The sequence below is a fragment of the Pipistrellus hanaki genome (genome assembly GCF_964339955.1).
Source record: "Pipistrellus hanaki genome assembly, chromosome: 1".
Taxonomy (NCBI): Eukaryota; Metazoa; Chordata; class Mammalia; order Chiroptera; family Vespertilionidae; genus Pipistrellus; species Pipistrellus hanaki.
The window spans coordinates 208,651,532-208,669,928 of record NC_140503.1 but is presented as its reverse complement, the minus strand read 5'-3'; the positions used below and the strand labels follow the sequence as shown (position 1 = coordinate 208,669,928).

The 18,397-nt window shown below is 63.0% G+C and overlaps 2 protein-coding genes across 5 annotated transcripts in view; both read left to right on the top strand.

The window, feature by feature from the left end:
- The window catches only part of ABLIM2 (actin binding LIM protein family member 2), an 87,224-nt gene extending 79,517 nt beyond the window's left edge, over nucleotides 1-7,707 (top strand). For all 4 annotated transcript variants that reach the window (XR_014792943.1, XR_014792944.1, XR_014792945.1 and 1 more), the window contains one exon: nucleotides 6,250-7,707. Coding sequence is in view for 1 of the 4 variants with exons in the window: in XM_084861416.1 (XP_084717542.1) it covers nucleotides 6,250-6,363 (114 nt within the window). In the remaining 3 variants the exon portion in view is untranslated. The remainder of the gene's footprint in view (nucleotides 1-6,249) is intronic.
- A 2,642-nt stretch (nucleotides 7,708-10,349) lies between these two features.
- Nucleotides 10,350-18,397, top strand: part of AFAP1 (actin filament associated protein 1) — a 59,350-nt gene continuing 51,302 nt past the window's right edge. The window contains exon 1 of the mRNA XM_084860801.1: nucleotides 10,350-10,547. The gene's annotated coding sequence lies outside the window, so the exon portion shown is untranslated. The remainder of the gene's footprint in view (nucleotides 10,548-18,397) is intronic.

Below are 18,397 nucleotides of genomic sequence, written 5' to 3'. Positions count from 1 at the left end.
CTGGGCTTGTTCTTCACCTTGGCACTGGGGCCCCTTTCAATGCCTCCCGTTCACCCCTCGCCTGCGGCACAGAATGGCTTTCTCTCCCTGAAGCCTCGGTGTCGGCTCCCAAGGCTTCCGTGGTTGAGGAGGCCCTTTCCCTGTTCACCACCGCATTATGGAAGGGCTTCTTTATTATTATTATTGCTAGTGGCCCGGTGCACAAAATTTGTGCACATTAAAAGGGGATTAATTGGAGGAAATAATTTAATATTGCTATCTGCCCTTTCTTTATAATAGAAGTGTCAGAGATGAAAAAAAATTAGTAAAATGTATATGAAAATCTTCCTCCTGTCAGAGTCTGGGGCGCACCACAGGACCCAGAGTCAAGTCCCCGCCCACCCACATGCACCTCAAAATCACGTGAGACCCAGGCCCGGCCGGCCTCCGCCCCCAATGGCCTAGATCCAGACCTGGCCAGTCCCATCCTTGCCACGCCCTGCCCGGCAGGAGACGTAGCCTCAGGTCCCCTGGCCCAGCACCAGGACTAGCGGCGTGGCCTGAGGTCCCCCAGCCCAGCTGGGGAAGAGGGGAACGTGCCTTGAGGTCCCCTGTCAAGTCCCACCAGGTGGGGGACACGGCCTGAGATGCCCTGTCAAACCCCACGGGGGCGGGGAGGGCGTAGCCTCAGGTCCCTGCTGATCGCTCCTTAAGGCTCCTTATGGGAACGTGGCCTCCGCTGTGGGTGCCGCCATCCTTGTGATGGAGTGATGGTCATTTAGCATATCCCCTCTTTATTAGACAGGATTATTATTATTATTAAGATTTTTATTGGTTTTTAGAGAGAGAAGAAGGGAGAAAGAGAGAGAAAAACATCTGTTAACAAAGGAAACATTCAAACCTGGGGAGAAATTTTGTGGGTTTATTGGAGCCAAAGTGTCAGCCGTTGCCGGGAGCAGTCTCACTGGATCGGGACCCCCTCCGGAGAATGGCCCAGGGCGGCGTGGGCGGGAGGGAGCGAGCCGGACACCTCTGCGATTGGGTAAGGAGTAAATGACGGACACGTGCCCCTCAGCAGGACAGCAGCACCAGTGAGGGATTTGTGGTCTGGGTCCTGGTGCATTGGTTGTGCCCCGAGGGATCTGGAAGAAGGGAAGTGACAGGTCACATTGACCTTCCCACGGTGTGCTGTCATAGACGCAAAAAGTAAAGTGAGATAAAGATAGGCTCAGCTAAGGTCAAAGAGGATCTCTGTCTGTGAGGACACCGGCCTGGGACCGAACTGCCCACCGTAAACTGCGTCTAGTTAAAGCCTTCACTTCAGACCATCCGTTGTGGTGTGGCTGTTTGAGGTCTCTGAGTTTGCAGATCTCCATGCAGGCCTTCCCTGAGCTGGTCAGGTCAGCATGTGGCCCCTTCTCTTTCTTTGGTTAAAAAATATTATTGATTTCAGAAAGGAAGAGAGAGAGAGAGAGAGAGAGAGAGAGAGAGAGAGAGAGAGAGAGATCAGTGATGAGAGAGAATTGTTGATCAACTGCCTCCTGCACGCCTCCGCCCCGGAATCCAGTTCGAAACCTGGGCCTGTGCCCTGACCGGGAACCGAACCAGCAACCTTTCGCTGTGTGGGATGACGCCCAGTGCACTGAGCCACACGGGCAGGCCTGGAGGCCCTCCTCCCTTAGCCAGCTGGTTGCAGATGTGAGCATGTCTGTGGCAGACCTGCCCAGCAGCCCCTTGCTGGGTTGGCTGACAGCTGGGCGCCAGGGCCTGGGCAGACTCACATAACGTGCGGCCATGCGGACAGGGGGCTGTGGGAAGGCGCTGTTTGAATCTGGGGGCCTGGGCAGTATCCCTATGCATCACTCCACTCGGTCCCCCTGGATTCAGCGGCCCAGACCTTCCTTCCGAGTGCCACAGGGCATGGCTGGGTGCAGGGCTGGGTGCATGGTTGGGTGCAGGGCTGGGTGCAGGGCTGGGAGCAGGGCTGGAGGCGGGGCTGGGTGCAGGTCTGGGGGCAGTGCTGAGTGCAGGGCTGACGGCGGAGGGGAGGGGAGAGGCTGCTCACAGCGCTGTCCTGTGCTCTCCTGGTGGCAGACCAGGGCCGGCCTGACCCTGCAGGGGTTAGCTTGAGCCCAAGCTGAGGAATGTGCCTGAGAAAGAAGGCCCGCAGCTATAGAAGAGCCTGCTTTGTTCCAACTCACCCGACCGGTCTGATGAGACCCTGGTAGATGATGGTGAGGCACAGACAGGTCCTGAGAGATGGGCCTGAGCCAGCACCTGGGGCTCCAGAGCCTGAGAGGGCTGCAATGATGGAGTGCTGAGAGGCACAGCACAGCTCGAGGGCCTGGTTGGCTGGGGCAATCCCTGAGGGCCCCCCGGAAGAGGGGACCTTTGCACTGGGACCTATAGGATGAGGAGGAGCCACTGTGTGGAGTGGGGGAAAGTGCATTGCATGCCCTGGGCTGGCAAAGAGCCTGGCATGTTCCAGAAGCCATAGATGGCAGAGGGCTGGCACAGGGCCGTACACTCCCTGTGGTTGCCACTCACATTCCTTTACTGAGCGCTTGCGGGGGCCAGAGGTTAAGTCCTTCCCAGGCCGTGTGTTCAGGAAACCTTTGCCACTGGTTCCGGGTCACAAAGTTAGGTCAGAGACTCATTTCTCCGGTCACGGGGTGTCCCCCCTGCAAAGCCTTCCTGGGTCTTCCCTGGCCCCTCAGCCCGCAATGGACCTGCCTGCTTTCTGACCCGTCCCCCCCAGGTGGGACCTCTGGGGGCGGGGCCTGGTCTGCTGAGGTCAGTGTCCTCGGACCCGGCTCCTCAGGTGAGTGAAGGAGGGTGCGGAGCAAGTGTGGGGCCCATCCTCACATCCCTGCAGCGTGGGCCACCCGCCTGCCTCTGGGCACCCCACCGGGTCCCTGGGCACAGGGCACCTGTTCCTGTCCTCCTTGGGGACCGTGGCACAGGGCACCGCTCAGCGGCTGCTGGAGCTGCTCCCACTGTTAAGTGTTAGGAGCCCTTCACGCTGGCATGACACCCAGCCGTTGCAGAGAGTTAAGTTACGTAAACATGGGTGGAGCAATTCTATTAAAGCAAAGGTGCAAATACTCCGCATGTCTCCCACCACCGCCGCCCTCCACGTGGCTGCACCGTCCTGTGTGGATGCAGAACATCCTGTAACCGAGTGCCGCGGGCACCTCTCCCCGCTCTGCACCCAGGGAGCCACTGCCCGCTGACTGCTGGGCACTGGGCTCTGGGAGCGGGACGGGGCTGGCAGCCGCCAGGTCTGAGGAGTGAGGAGGGGCTGCCTGGCAGGTGAGGAGGGGCTGGCCGGCCAAGCAGAGGAAGAATGGGTCATAGCACCCACTTGCTCACACCCACTGCACAGACATCACACCTGAGCTCCAGGCCCTCAGCAGCTGTGGGTGGAGTGAGCTTCACAGGGGGCGGAGCCAGCTACATGGGGGCGGAGCCAGCTGCAGGGGGCGGGCCCAGCTGTGTGGGGGCGGAGCCAGCTGCAGGGAGTAGAGCCAGATGCAAGGGGGTGGTGTGAGTTGCACAGGGGACAGAGCCAACTGCTCAGGAGCTGAGCCAGGGTGGGAGGTCCGGAGTTGGAGGTCTTTGCAGGGCATTGGTCTGCAAACTCATTAGTCAACAGAGCAGCAAACCTCGGCTCCCGAGCCTATTGTGGCTCATGAGCCTTGGTTTGCTGACCACTGCCCTGGAGGGTGACCTGTAGGCAGACTCCCCAGCAAAGCCTGCAGGCCCTGCCCTGGGGGCCGGTGCATCCAGGAGCGGGCTGTCCCAGAAGGAGGCTGACCAGCCCTCTGCAAAGGCGCCACGCCCTGGGCTTCCTTCCTGCCGGCTCAGGAAGGCGCCGGGCTGTGCCTGGCCTCGGTGGGTACCTGGGGGTGAGAGGGTAGGGCCACCCTCCTCCTGGGAGCCTTTGGGAGCTAGGGGTAGGGGTCATCTGTGTTCTGCCCTGTCCTGCCTGCTCCAGTGAGCACACGGGGCGGAGACAAGAGCCCTGGATGGAGCGGGGAATGACTGCCTTGTGGCCTCGAGCGAGTTTATCTCAGCCCCGTTTCCCAGCAGCCACAAGCAGGGCCCTCACCCCTCTCACCGGAAGCAGGCACTGAGCCGGTGAGGCGGACACCGGACCGCAGGGCCGGAGCCGGGGCAAGCAGGTCCGGGCCAGCAGCTCCCTCCTCACTGACCCTCCCCGGTGCAGCCCGCAGCCCAGCTCTGACCTTACAGACGAGGAGCCGGGACTGGGCCAGGCTGGGCCCTGCTGGCCGGGACTTGATCTTAGCCTGGAGGGCCGGGCCCTGCTGCCATGGCTGCCGGGGAGGCGCGCGCACACAGCTCCCGGGCCTGGGCCACGAGGCTGTTCTGGCAGGTCCCAGGGCCTCGTAGTTCTCAGATCTCACAGCATCCGGTCACTGCGACCGGCCTGCAGGGCTGCAAGCTCAGCGGGGACCCCTGCATGGCCACCTCCCTGCGGCCCCCCCTGCCTTCCCAGCTGCGGAGGGGCCCCTGCAGGGGGGACCCCGTGGGGGCATGTCGGGCAGGTCAGTGAGCACCCCCATCGGCAGGGCGAGGGTCGCTGAGGGGCCGGCCCTGGCTCACCCCGCCCACCCCTGAGCGGGCGCCCAGACCGGGCGGGGAAGGAGAGCACCCTGTCTCCAAGGCCTGGCCTCTCCTGAGCTGCCCTCCATGGCGGCTCAGGCGTCAGGACGGAGGCCTTGCTCTTGTTCAGCGTGTGAGCCACCCCTGCGGCGCCCAGGGCGGGGTCTCTGCATGTGGACAGCGGCGGGTTCCTGCTGAGCCTGGGGGAGCCCAGTCCCTTTCTCCACCCTCTCCTGTCTCCACTGTCCCCGTCCGCTGGAGACTGTGATCTGGCCCGGACACGGCGCTGCTGTCTGCAGTGACAGCTGCGTCTCTGTGGGCGGCGGCTGCCTCCCCGCCGGGAAGCCCCACACAGCCCCTGCCCGCAGCTCGGGAGCCATCTTCCCACTGCTCCTTCAGTTCCCACCAGCAGCCCACGGCCCCTCCGGGCAGAGACCGGGACTAGCCTGATGGGTGTCTCCCTGTGCATTCCTGTCTGTGTCTCTGTGCATGTCCGTGTGTGTGTGTGTGTGTGTGTGTGTGTGCGCGCGCCTGTGTCTCTGTGACTGTGTGCATGTCCGTGTGTGTGTGTGTGTCTGTGACCGTATGTGTGTCTGTGTGTTTATGTATCTGTCTGTGACTGTATATGTGTGTCTGTGACTGTGTGTGTGTGTGTCTCTGGCTGTGTGTGTGTGTATGACTGTGTGTGACTATGTGACTGTGTGTGTGACTGTGTGTGTGTCTGTATGACTGTGTGTGACTATGTGACTGTGTGTGTGTGTCTGTGTGTGTGTGTGACTGTGTGTGACTGTCTGTGTCTGTGTGTCTGTGTGTGTGTGTGTGTGCGTGTGTGTGTGTGGTGTGTGTGTGTGTGACTGTGTGTGTCTGTGTGACTGTGTGTGACTATGTGACTGTGTGTGTGTGTGACTGTGTGTGCTGTCTGTGTCTGTGTGTCTGTGTGTGTGTGTGTGCGTGTGTGTGTGTGGTGTGTGTGTGTGTGTGACTGTGTGTGTCTGTGTGACTGTGTGTGACTATGTGACTGTGTGTGTGTGTGACTGTGTGTGCTGTCTGTGTCTGTGTGTCTGTGTGTCTGTGTGTGTGTGTGTGTGCGTGTGTGTGTGTGGTGTGTGTGTGACTGTGTGTGTCTGTGTGACTGTGTGTGACTATGTGACTGTGTGTGTGTGTGACTGTGTGTGCTGTCTGTGTCTGTGTGTCTGTGTGTGTGTGTGTGTGTGTGTGTGCGTGTGCACACACATTGAGAACTCTGGGCCCAGATTCCATTAGGAGGGACTTTGTGACTCAGGCAGCAGAGGCTGGGAGACAGGGAGGACTCAAAGTCAGGTCCGGGCCCTGCGGGCTCGTGGCTCAGCTTCACGCCTCAGCTTCCTTGTCTGTGAAATGTCCACAATGAACCTGCCCCCTCAGCTGGCACCGCGGGGACTGAGCGCCCTGAGCCTGGCCCAGCGCTTCAGGCAGGAGGGAGTCCCGTCGCCGCGCGGTGCCCCGGGCTCCGGGGGGGCTGCGTGCTGAGCCTCTTTCCGCCGGGCTGCAGCAGAGGGAGGCTGACAGGGTGGCGGGGGACGGGACCGAGGCCCAGGCGGTCCAGGTGAGCCCGGCGGCACGGGGCTGAGCGCTCACGCTCCCCTGGGGCTCCTCTCTCTGCAGAGACACCTGTCGCCCGCGGAGTTCCAGGCGGTGTTCGGCATGAGCGTGGAGGAGTTCGACCGCCTGGCGCTCTGGAAGAGGAACGACCTCAAGAAGAAGGCCCTGCTGTTCTGATGGCGCCGCCCCCGCCCCCCGCCCGGCCGCTGGCCCCGCTCCTCCGTGCCCATGGGACAGGCGGGCGGGCGGGCAGGCACTGGGGCGGGCGGGAGCAGGTCCCACAGCGCAGCCTGGCGCCTGAGACCCTCCTGCCTGTAGCCCAGGCCCTGGCGCCGGGCTGTGCACCGCCCTCCCCCGCGGTGCTGGCACCAGGATACGCTGCAGAGCGGCTGTCCCCGGGAGGGCGGGCATGGAGACGGCACGCCCGCCTCCCCGGCCCTGGGGCCACCGGGGGGACCAGGATGGGGATCCGCGGAGGCTTGTCAGGGACAGGCCCGGACACCATCCCCGGCGGGGGCGCCGGCCTCGGTGTCCGCTGGCCCCGTGGCCTGTATCCAGGGGCCCGGGGCGGTGCCAAGCGTGGGGTGACGAGCGTTGGCGCTGGCTGTGGCGCAGGGTCCTGCTCCAGGCCCGCGCGCCCTGCTCAGCTCTCCCGCGCCAGCCCCCAGACGCCCACAGGATATCCTAAAGTAACACAGAGCTTTATTTTACTAAGAAGCGCGGCCTGCGGGCCCGAGAGGACACGTATGAAGAGTGTAGTCTGCAGCCTCAGCCCCGCCCTCCGCGCTGTGTGGTCTCCGTGCTCCGTGTCCCTGGCACAGGGACTCCTGAATGTTTTCCTTTGCTTCTCTTTCTTTCGTTCCTGTCACACGGTCCCCGAAAGGCTGCTCCCCCCAATGCTGTGTGTAATGCGTGTGAGTCCGTCCACGTCCACGGCGACTTCCTCATTGTTTCCCTCCACGTCTGGGGTGGACCCGCCTCCCCGCGGCCAGGGCCCGGGATCGGGACTTCCGTGGACTCGGCCTGAGCCCGTGTGGCTTTCTGGTGACACGGCCGGCAGCTCCCCACCTCCCCACGGCAGAACACACACACGTGGCCCAGGAGGGATGCCTCGTGGGTGGTCCTGAGACGGACACGACCCTTGAGGCAGTCCCGTCGGCGGTCAGCAGGGCTCGGGCAGAGGCCTGCCGTCCCGCTGAGAGGTGTGGCCGTCTTGGGGGTGGGGGGGGCCCGGCCCCGGCCCCGGCCCCGGCCCCCGTGTTTGTGAAGTGCCTCGAGAGCCGCATCCCCGTGTGTCCTGGCCGTCCTGCCCGTGAGTCAGCCTCTCTCAGCTTCCTCCCGGCCCGCACACGCCGGCCCCGGCGCAGGCCCCGCGCAAGCCCGGCCCGGCCAGGGCAGGGGAAACTCCGGCACCGAACGTGCTTCCGTCCTCAGTGGTCGAGCCCGAGCTGGAAACCCCCGTCTCCTCCTCCCTGTGGGGGGCGGCCGCGGGCCTGGGAAATAAAGGACGCTGTGTTCTAACCGTGAAAGTGCCACGCCGCTTCTTAGAAACTTGCACTCAGCTTGTAATTTATTTTTTTCTAAATAAGGGTCCCTGGGAGAGTCGGGGAAGGGTGTCGGGCACTACACCACCCCCTTCCCCTTCCCAGCATCAAAGGAGGTCAGAGTTCCCACAGGAAGTGCCGGTCCCACTCAGATCACCGACCCCTGATCTGCCCCCATCGCGTGAACACGGCATCCTGTTCTGGGAGTTTCTGGGAGTTGGCCTTGGGCACATTTTACCCCCCCTCCCCGCCCCAGCCCCGCTGCCTGAGTGCCCGCGGAGCCTGGGACAGCTTCCAGCCGATCGGGTGGCAGAGGCCATGGGCTGTCGCCCCCACAGTCAGGTTCCATTACTAAGAATTCATCCCTACACACTAGACAGAGGGCTTCTCCTTACGTCCTGTGAAGCCCTCACCTCCACGCAGGGAGGAACCCCCTGGTTGGGGGGGGGGCTCTGTAGCACCCGAGGACAGCCTCCGGCCCACACCCCCGGAAGTGAGGTCTGGCATCAACCCGACTGAGCTTGGAGCTGACCCCAGCCAGGGCTCCAGGTGAGGAGACGCTGCTGAAATGCTAAGTGATGCCTGCTGCTCGCTGAGAGAGGACTCTGCTGGAATGTACCGAGATGCGCTTTCCTGACCTCGGAGCACATCCCGCACCAACTGCAGCCCCCCCGAGAGGGCAGGGAGCTGCTCTTGTTCCTGCGGGAGCTGTTGGCAAGTCAGATCAGGCGCCTGGCCCTCTCTGGCACAGCGGTGACTGACTCCGAGGCAGACCCCTGCTTGTCCTCGAGAGGTCACACTTCAGGCAGCTGCGGCCGCTGTGACAGGCAGGGTGGGCGAGGCCCTGGGAAGGCAGGACTGCAGGGGGCCGGGGAGAGAGCACTCGGGGCGGTTCCACACGGAGCCTGTGTGGATGGAGGGGCCCTGATGAGCGGGGAGGGGAGGGAGCAGCAGGTCAGGGCACTGAGTGAGTGAAGCTCTGTGCTCTGGCCCTGGCAGGTGTGAGATGCCTCCTGGGCATCCAGCCAGGAGAGGTCGGGGCTGGGGATAAGGACTTGGCAGTGACATGACCTTGGTGTGTTTAAAACCTGGGAGAGAGATTTCCAGTAAGTGCGTCCCTGTGAATAGGAGGGCATCCTGCCAAGCCATGGGTCACCCTAACACCCCAGCACGCAGAAGGTGGGCAGGGATGGGGGATCCTGGAGACTCTGGGGGAGCTGCTGGTAACAGGGAAACACCAGTGGGGGGCACATGAGGCCTACCTCGACGAATACCATGACGGATGAGGGCAGAGGTTAAAGGTGATGGTGGTGTCTAGAAGTATGGGGTGACAGGTGTCAACAAAACAACAACAACAACAACATTGAAACCTGTAAAGAATTTTTGTGAAATTTATTTGAGCCAAACTGTTGACATATGCCAGGAAGCAGAACCTCAAGGAATTGAAATGATGCTCCGGAGAATGACGGGTTACATCTGTATTAGTACATTGCAACCAAAGGGAAGGGACTTAGGTGAGTTACAAGAAATTTATTGGTGATAGATTAGGGAGGTGGGACAGAGCGAAGCAGGGAAACCTCTGGGATAGAGTGAAAGGTGAAATGATGGACATGTGCTTCTTTTAGAGATGGATACAGGATACTTTAACAGTTCACAATTAACTTGATAACAATAACAATGAGGGAATGTCTGGGTGCCATTTGTTGTGCCCTGAGGGGTCCGGGGTAAAAAGGAAGTTACAAGTTACCCAAGACATCTCACAGATATGCTATCTTAGAGGCGAAAAAGGCAAACAGACTCAGTAAAGAAGATGTAAGTTGATCTTTATCAGTGAAAATATCTGCCTAGGACATGACTACCCACTATAACCTGTTTAAAATTATTTAACCATCTTTTGTGGTTATTTTAGGTCTCTGAGTTTGCAAGACTGCCAAGCAGGCCTCCCCTGAGCTTGTCAGGTCAGCATGTGGCTCCTTTCGTCCACACAGGCGAGGGAAGGAGGGCATTTCGGTAGGAAGAACAGAACCACAAAAGGGTCCACGCAGGAAGGGGTGGCAGCTGGGCTCCTGGCTCCCTTTCCAGGCGTTAAAGCGACCCCGAGCTCCGGGTCCTGCTTGCAGGCGCTCCTCCGGGGCCGGAGCCTTTGCCTCCCACTCCTGATGCACCTCCTACAAGCCGCTGCAATGTTTGTTGAATGAATAAAAGGTGAATGAGCGAATGGGACTTTGGAACTTGGGGCAGCAAATGGTCTCGCTCCTTGGGCCTCAGTTTTCCTTAATGCACAGCAGGCCAAGCCTTCAAGTTTGAGTTCTGGGTTTGGGATGAGCAAAGGCCAGCTGAGCAGATTCCCAGTGGACAGTAAGGGGGGCCTCCCCTCGCCCGATTGGGCCGCGGATGGGGCAGCTGCGAGGTCCCATCTCCCCGCGGGCCGGTCCCGCCCCCGCGGCCCCGCCCCCGCGGCCCCGCCCCGCAACCCCGCCCCACCCCACCTCCCTTTGTCTCTCCCGGCCCCGCCCCCCCGCCCCTCTCTCTCCCCATTGGCCGGGGGGCGGGGCCTGGGCGCCGGGCGCCGCCGGGGGGCGGGGCCGGGGGCGCGGGCGGGGCGAGTGCGCGTGCGCGGTGCCAGAGCCCCGCGGCTGCCTCGCGCCGGCGGCTGCCCCGCGGACCCCGAGCCCGGCCGCGCGGAGCTGAGAGGCGGGCGCCCCGCCCCGGGCCTCCATTGTTGCGGCGGCCGCGGCTGTGCGGGCCGCCGGTTCCGTTCCGCGGGGCCCGGGCGCCGGCGGCGAGGAGCGAGCGCTGCCGAGGCGGCGGCCTGAGGTGAGGCTGCGGGCGGCGGGGCGGGTCCCTGGAGAGTGGGGTTCGCCGGCGGGCGAGGTGGCACGGCCGCGGGTGGGGGGTCCAGGGACCCAGCGGGGACTCGGGGCCGGAAGGGGGTTCCAGGCCGGCTGGGTTCCCGGGGGGATATGGGTTCCGGGGGGTCGGGGGTTCCGAGGGGACGGGGGTTCGGGGTGAAAGGGGTTCCGGGGGTTCGGGGTGAAAGGGGTTCCGGGGGATCGGGGGTTCCGAGGGGATCGGGGGTTCCGGGGGGACGAAGGTTCCGGGGGGACAGGGGTTCGGGGGGAGGGGGTTCCGGGGGGACGGGGGTTCCGAGGGGACGGGGACCCGGGCCTGGTGTGGCCGATCCGGGCGGGGCGCCGCGGGGTCGCCGCTCCAAGTGGCGGGCGCCGCCTGAGCCGCCGCCGGCATGGGGACGGGGACGGGGACGTGGACCGGGACGGGGCGGGCCGGGCCGGGCGCCTGGCGTTGTCTGGGCCTCGGGGTGGCACCGAGGGGCGCGCCTGCTGCGACCCTCGTGGCCCCGCGCGCAGGGGTCTGGTCCCGGAAAAGCAGGGTGCTGACCGTCGGACCGGCTCCCCAAGGTGGCCGCTTCCCTGGGGTCTGTGTCCGCGAAGGCAGCTCCTCCGGGGCCCTCCGCGTGGGTCCGGGACATCCTGCGAATGGACCCCCCCACCCCCGTGACTGGCTCACTCCTCTCATCCAGGGTGGCTGCGTGGACCTCCATTGTGGGGTCCTGGCCACCCTCAGAGTGGGCGCTCCTTCTTGTCCCCTCGACTGGCGCACACTGTTTGGGTGTCACCAACGGTGGTTTTGCTTGGACCCACCTGGGGTGCCTTAGCCATCCTGCAAGTTGGGGGGCTCTGTCCCGTCCCCTTCCCACGCAGCCTGTCCCCCTACGCGCGTGTGTGGCGCTCTGTGTTGACAGGCCCTTGTGAGGGTCCCGGTGCCCTTCGGGCCTTATTGTCTTATTTGCTGGAGGAGCAGAAGCTGGAGCGGCCGGGGCTCCTCGGGGACCGCCCCTCTCCCTCCGGGCTGGTCCTGGGTGCGGCCTGGTCCTGGGTGCGGGGCTGTCGCCGCGCCCGCCGCCCGCTGGCTCCTCTGGCCGGGAGTTTCCTGCTCCGGTTGGAGATTGGAGGGAGCCGGCCCTCTGCCCCGCGCTCTGGCTTCTTCCGTTAGGACTGGGGGGGAGAAAAAAACCTGGAAAAGCAGATTTAACTTTGCAGCTCTGAGCGCCCGGGGAGCCAGAAACCCGCCCAGCGTTTGGCGGGCTGGAAGGGAGGCAAATCCACACCCACGGGACGAGGCCAAGGCGGTTGCAGCAAGAGGTCAGGTTTCCGAAGGGATCGAGGGCGCGGGGGCGGGTGGGGAGACTGGGCTCGCCGCCTGCTGTCAGGCCTGGCCGCCCGCAGGCTCGGCCTCCCTCCGCCGCTTACACCCGGCGGAATCGCCCGTGTGCCCTTCCCTCAGGCTGGGCGCCGTGTCAGGGCCGGCCATGCCCTCCCCGAGGAGGCCGGGCAGAGGCAGGCTTCCGTTTAGGAGTGCCCCGGCCCCAGACGGGAGCTGCGCCAAGCCCCCTGTCCAAACGGAAACGCGCTGTGAATGTGATGTATGAATAACGGGAACGGGGATGGAATGACACAGCCTCTGCTGGCAGCGTGCCCTTCATGCCTGCCATCTGCGCCCTGACCCCGCCCCCCCCTCCCTCCGCTCCAGCTGCAGACTCTCCAGCTCCGCTTACTCACCCCCCCCCCCCCAATATATTCTTACTGATTTCAGAGAGGAAGGGAGAGGGAAAGATAGAAACATCCATGATGAGAGAGAATCATTAATCAGCTGCTCCCCTTACCCCAATTCCGCCCCCTCCACCCCCGCTGTCCCCCTACCAGGGATCAAGCCAGGAACCCGGGCATGTGCCCAACCCAGAATTGAACCATGACCTGGTTACTAGGTTGAAGCGCAACCACGGAGCCACGCCGGCCCGGCCCGCTTCCTCCTTTCTGAGGTCTCCGTGCAGGTGGCACCTTCTCTGTGACGCTCCCAATAAAGGCCCTCGGGGTGCCTCGGTCTCTGAGACAGAGGCTGAGGGGCGGCGCTGCCGGTGGTGCTGTCGGCTGGAGGCGCGGCGTGTGCCCAGGCAGGAGGAGCTGAGAGGGCCGCACCCAGGACCAGGCCGGAGGGAGAGGGGCGGTCCCCGAGGAGCCCAGGCCGCTCCAGCTTCTGCTCACCACGCACCAGTGGTCAGTGTGACTGAGTCTGCCTTTCCTCAGCGCCCCGTGGTCTGAAGGTCCGCGCTCCCGTATTGGCTGTCCCTTCCTATGCTGGTTGCGCAGTGTCAGTACTTGGTCAGAGTTTATTGGGTCTGGTTCTGGCCGGGAAGGAAGTCACTCTGCTCTTCCTGCCCTTCGGTTTCCTCCCCGCTGAGGGTCTGAAACGGGGGAGAGCCTCTGAGCCCAGACCTCACCCCTTCCAACCATGTGCGGAGACACAAGTTCCCAGTGGCCGTGGCCTGCAGCGGAGGGCTTTGGAAACGGGGCTTCTAACGTGGAGTTTGCTTTCTCCGAGGGGAGGGCCGGGGTCTTCGGTGGAAGCTTAAGTTTTTAAAAATATATTGTCTTGCATATTCTTCATCGTCCCATTTTGCTTGCATCCCCTGTCCTCTAGCAGCTGGTTGGGCAGGTTCCTAACGGAGTAGCGGGGCAGGGCTCTGCCAGGAGCCTTCCGGCGGGCTTTGTGTGTTGTGTGAAGTCCGCCAGCGGTAGCGTCTGTGTGTCCTGTCTCTGACGGAACTTAATTCGGGGAGCCTGAAATATATGGGATTTGGAAGAGCCCTAACTAAGTATATGTGCGTGGTTTTGTGTAATGGTTTAAACCGTTTAAAATGATTACGTGCAAAAAAAAAAAAATGTGTCATATGGTAAGGGACTTAGAAAGCTCCAATTCTAAGGAATCTAGTAATTAATCCTTCCAATTGATCTGTTTGGTAAGATGAGAATTTGGTGGGCTGTATTTTCTTTTTATTTTTTAAAATATATTTTTATTGCCGAAACCGGCTTGGCTCAGTGGATTAGAGCATCGGCCTGCGGACTGAAAGGTCCCAGGTTCGATTCCAGTCAAGGGCATGTACCTTGGTTGCGGGCACATCCCCAGTAGGGGGTGTGCAAGAGGCAGCCGATCGATGATTCTCTCTCATCGATGTTTCTAACTCTCTATCCCTCTCCCTTCCTCTCTGTAAAAAATCAATAATATATATATATATATATTGACTTCAGAGAGGAAGGGAGAGGCAGGGAGAGATAGAAACATCAATGATGAGAGAATCATGGATGGGCTGCCTCTTACACGACCCCTGCTGGGGATGTGCCCGCAACCTGGGCAAGTGCCCCGACCTGGAATCAAACCGTGACTTCCTGATTCATACGGTAGATCCACGCTCACCACTGAGCCACAAGGGGCCGGTAGGGATTGATTTGTTGTTAATCCTCACCCAAGGACATTTCCCCCGTAGATTTTTAGAGAGAGTGGGAGGGAGGGGAGGAGGGGAGAGGAGGAGGAGAAAGAAACATCGATGTGAGAAAGGCTCATCGATTGGTTCTCCCACATGTGCCCTGACCAGGGTCGGGGATCAAACCCACAACTGAGGTACATGCCCTTGGCCGGGAATTGAACCCGTGACCCTTTGGTCCGAGGGCAGACAATTGCTGAGTAAAACTGGCCAGGGCAGGGCTTGATTTTCTTAAAGCCACATGCCTGTCTGCTGTTCTTATTTGGGTGATTACAGGGACTGAAAATAGATTATAGCTGTTTGGTCAAATAGTGATGCCACTGAGGTACAATTTCCACTTAAATTAGTGGGTTTTTTGTCTTCTCTATTTTCTTTAAAAAGTGCTTTGCTCCGTGCGGTTTGTCTGCAGGGACCGTGTTTTGGGAGGGGTCTTTAGAGACCACGGGCTTTCCCCGGCGTTCTTGGCTTGTATTCCGGCAATGTGTTCACCGAAGCTTAGGTAGTTACATTGCTCTGCGCCGTGTGTGCGTGTGCGTGTGTGTGTGTGTGTGTGTGTGTGTGTGTGGCGGCAGGCCTGGCTTTCCGTGGACTCAGTGACCAGGCAGGAGCCCAGCACCTGCTTCAAAGAGCTGACGGTGCTTTTTTTAAATAAAAAGATTGATAGAATATCAGCCCCCTTTCCCAGCAAGGTTTTTTTTTTTTTTTTTTTTTGCTTGAAGTTAGAAGTTCACAGACAGTTTTCTTAGACTGAAAAGTCAGAGTCTTTGTTAACTACCCTCCCCACCTGTCCCTCATCCCGCCAGGTGTGTTTTCCTTCTTTTCCATGTGACGCCCTTCCCGTGTGCGTGTCTGTCACGCGGGCCCCCGCCACGCCTGTGGGTGCCGGAGCGCACACATGGCAGAGGAAAGCTCAGGGGCCCGGTGCTTTGGGCAGGAGACCTGGCGGGACGCGGGGCCCTCGGACGGCGTTTGCTCGGTCCGGCCTCCCTGAGCCGCAGCCCCCGCCGGCCACGGGGAGTTCATTGTTATAACGCCTGCCCTCGCCGGCTCCAGAGGTGGCTGGCAATAAGAAGAAATGAATGGGGCGGAATTTCCTAAGTTGTAAAGCATTACGTTGCCAAGGGCTTGAAAAAAAATGCCTCATTAAGAATGAATGAATCTGGGCTTTTCTTTACAGTCCCAAATGTTTAATGTGCCGGCCTTTAGCTGTGAGGTGTGTCGGCAGCTCCTTAGGCGTGTTCTCTCTTTCCCCGGGTGGTGTTTTAGTATCTGGGGAAACGTCAAGTCAGCTTCCAGTGGCCGCTTGTCTTCCGTCAGCAGGACTATGGAATGCGCACAGCTCAGCCTGCAGCGGTCTCTTCGGTTACATGCATTCCCTTGAACATTCCTTTAGTGAAGTGTGTTTTTCTTTTGACATTCCAGGTCCTGTCTTGAGGCTGGGAAAGTCAGGAGGCAGTGTGAGGTCAAGGCCAGGAGGCAGTGTGAGGTCAAGGTCAGGAGGCAGTGTGAGGTCAAGGTCAGGAGGCAGCGTGAGGTCAAGGCCAGGAGGCAGTGTGAGGTCAAGGCCAGGAGGCAGTGTGAGGTCAAGGTCAGGAGGCAGCCTGAGGTCAAGGTCAGGAGGCAGTCTGAGGTCAAGACCTGCGGTGTTCCTGCTCCCATTGGAAGTACCCAGGAGGCAGCCCGCATCCCTATGAACCTGACCTCAGCACCAGGGTTTCCTGGGGCCGCCTGGCCCTCCACTTTGAAAGCTGTTGGTGCTGAGAGTCTGCTTCTCTTGCTCTCCCCACTGGCTCTGCTTTCCAGGTGTGGCTGGGGGCGAGGAGGGAGTGCCCAGAGTCTCACAGGACACGCACTGGCCGACAGACTGCATTCTATAGGTGACATGAAGCCGTGTTGTCGTAGGGACAGCAGGATTTTGTGTACAGACCCTGTGCTGTGCCCACGGACCGTGCTCCATGCGGAGGTACAGGTGGGCGCAGGGGTGAGGCGCTGGGAGAAGCAGGCCTGGGTGTGACGTTGGCGCAGTGTCCTGGGTGCCACAGCCCCGCAGGGGTGGGGGCCGGGCCGGAGCGGCGCCCAGCATCTCTGACAGGCTCCGCTGCCAGGGGTGCCAGGCAGGACAGTATCGGTAGGTGTGTGAGTTAAGGAAGGGCAGTGTGTTCCGGAAATGTAGAATCCCCGAACCCCTATTGCTCAGCCCAGGCTCAGCTGTTGGTTTGGATGAACACTGCCATCCTGCCTTTGACATGTGACACACTCCGCGGGGCGTTTTCACACATCACCGCCCCCGTCACTGCGGGACTCGGAGCCACGCGGCTCGGCGCGCCCACAGGTCTGTAGGTTGGGAGTTCGGGCCAAAACCAAGGTGTTGGCAGGGCTGACCCCTGAGCAGAAAGCAGCTCCTGGCACTTGTAGGCCGGAGACCTGTTTCCTTGCTGGTTGTCAGCTGGGGGCTGCTCTCAGCTCCTGGAGCCTCTCTGTGGTCCTTGCACACCCCCCGCCCCCGTCCCCCATCCCCCCCCCATCCCACATCCCCCCCGTCCCACATCCCCCCCCCCCCCCCCCGGTCCCCCAGCCCCACATCCCCCCCTGCTCCCAAATCCCCCCCCCCGGTCCCACACCCCCCGGTCCCACATTCCCCCCCCGGTCCCACACCCCCCCCCCCCCCCGGTCCCACATTCCCCCCCCGTCCCACATCCCCCCCCCCCCGGTCCCACATTCCCCCCCCGTCCCACATCCCCCCCCCCCCCGGTCCCCCAGCCCCACATCCCCCCCTGCTCCCAAATCCCCCCCCCCCGTCCCACACCCCCCGGTCCCACATTCCTCCCCCGGTCCCACATCCCCCCCCCCCCCCCCCGTCCCACACCCCCCGGTCCCACATTCCTCCCCCGGTCCCACATTCCCCCCCCCCATCCCACATCCCCCCCCCCCCCCGGTCCCACATCCCCCCGGTCCCACATCCCCCGGTCCCACATTCCTCCCCCGGTCCCACATCCCCCCCCCCATCCCACATCCCCCCGGTCCCACATCCCCCCGGTCCCACATCCCCCCGGTCCCACACCCCCCGGTCCCACATTCCTCCCCCGGTCCCACATCCCCCCCCCCCGGTCCCACATTCCCCCCGGTCCCACATCCCCCCCCCCATCCCACATCCCCCCCCCCCCGGTCCCCCAGCCCCACATCCCCCCCTGCTCCCAAATCCCCCCCCCCGGTCCCACATCCCCCCCCCGGTCCCACATCCCCCCGTCCCACATCCCCCCGGTCCCACATCCCCGCCCCCGGTCCCACATCCCCGCCCCTGGTCCCACACCCCCCCCCCCCGGTCCCACACCCCCCCCCCCCCGTCCCACATCCCCCCCCCCGGTCCCACATCCCCCCCCATCCCACATCCCCCCCGGTCCCACATCTCCCCGGTCCCACATCCCCCCCCCCGGTCCCACCCCCCCCCCCGGTCCCACATCCCCCCCCCCATCCCACATCCCCCCCCGGTCCCACATCTCCCCGGTCCCACATCCCCCCCCCCGGTCCCACATCCCCCCGGTCCCACACCCCCCCCCCCGTCCCACATCCCCCCCCCCGGTCCCACATCCCCCCCCCCATCCCACATCCCCCCCCGGTCCCACATCTCCCCGGTCCCACATCCCCCCCCCCGGTCCCACATCTCCCCGGTCCCACATCCCCCCCCCCGGTCCCACCCCCCCCCCCGGTCCCACACCCCCCCCCCCCGGTCCCACATCCCCCCCCCCCGTCCCACATTCCCCCCGGTCCCACACCCCCCGGTCCCACATCCCCCCGGTCCCACATCCCCCCCGGTCCCACATCCCTCCCCCGTCCCACATTCCCCCCGTCCCACATCCCGCCCCCCCCGGTCCCACCCCCCCCGGTCCCACATCCCCCCCGGTCCCACACCCCCCCCCCCGGTCCCACATCCCCCCCGGTCCCACACCCCCCCCCCCCCGGGTCCCACATTCCCCCGGTCCCATATTCCCCCCCCCCGGTCCCACACCCCCCTGGTCCCACATCCCCCCCCCCCCGGTCCCACATCCCCCCGGTCCCACACCCCCCCCCCCCCGGTCCCACATCCCCCCGGTCCCACACCCCCCCCCCCGGTCCCACATCCCCCCCGGTCCCACACCCCCCCCCCCCCGGTCCCACATTCCCCCCGGTCCCATATCCCCCCCCCCCCGGTCCCACACCCCCCCGGTCCCACATCCCCCGCCCCGGTCCCACATCCCCCCGGTCCCACATCCCCCCCGGTCCCACATTCCCCCCCGTCCCACATCCCCCCCCCCCCCCGGTCCCACATCCCCCCGGTCCCACACCCCCC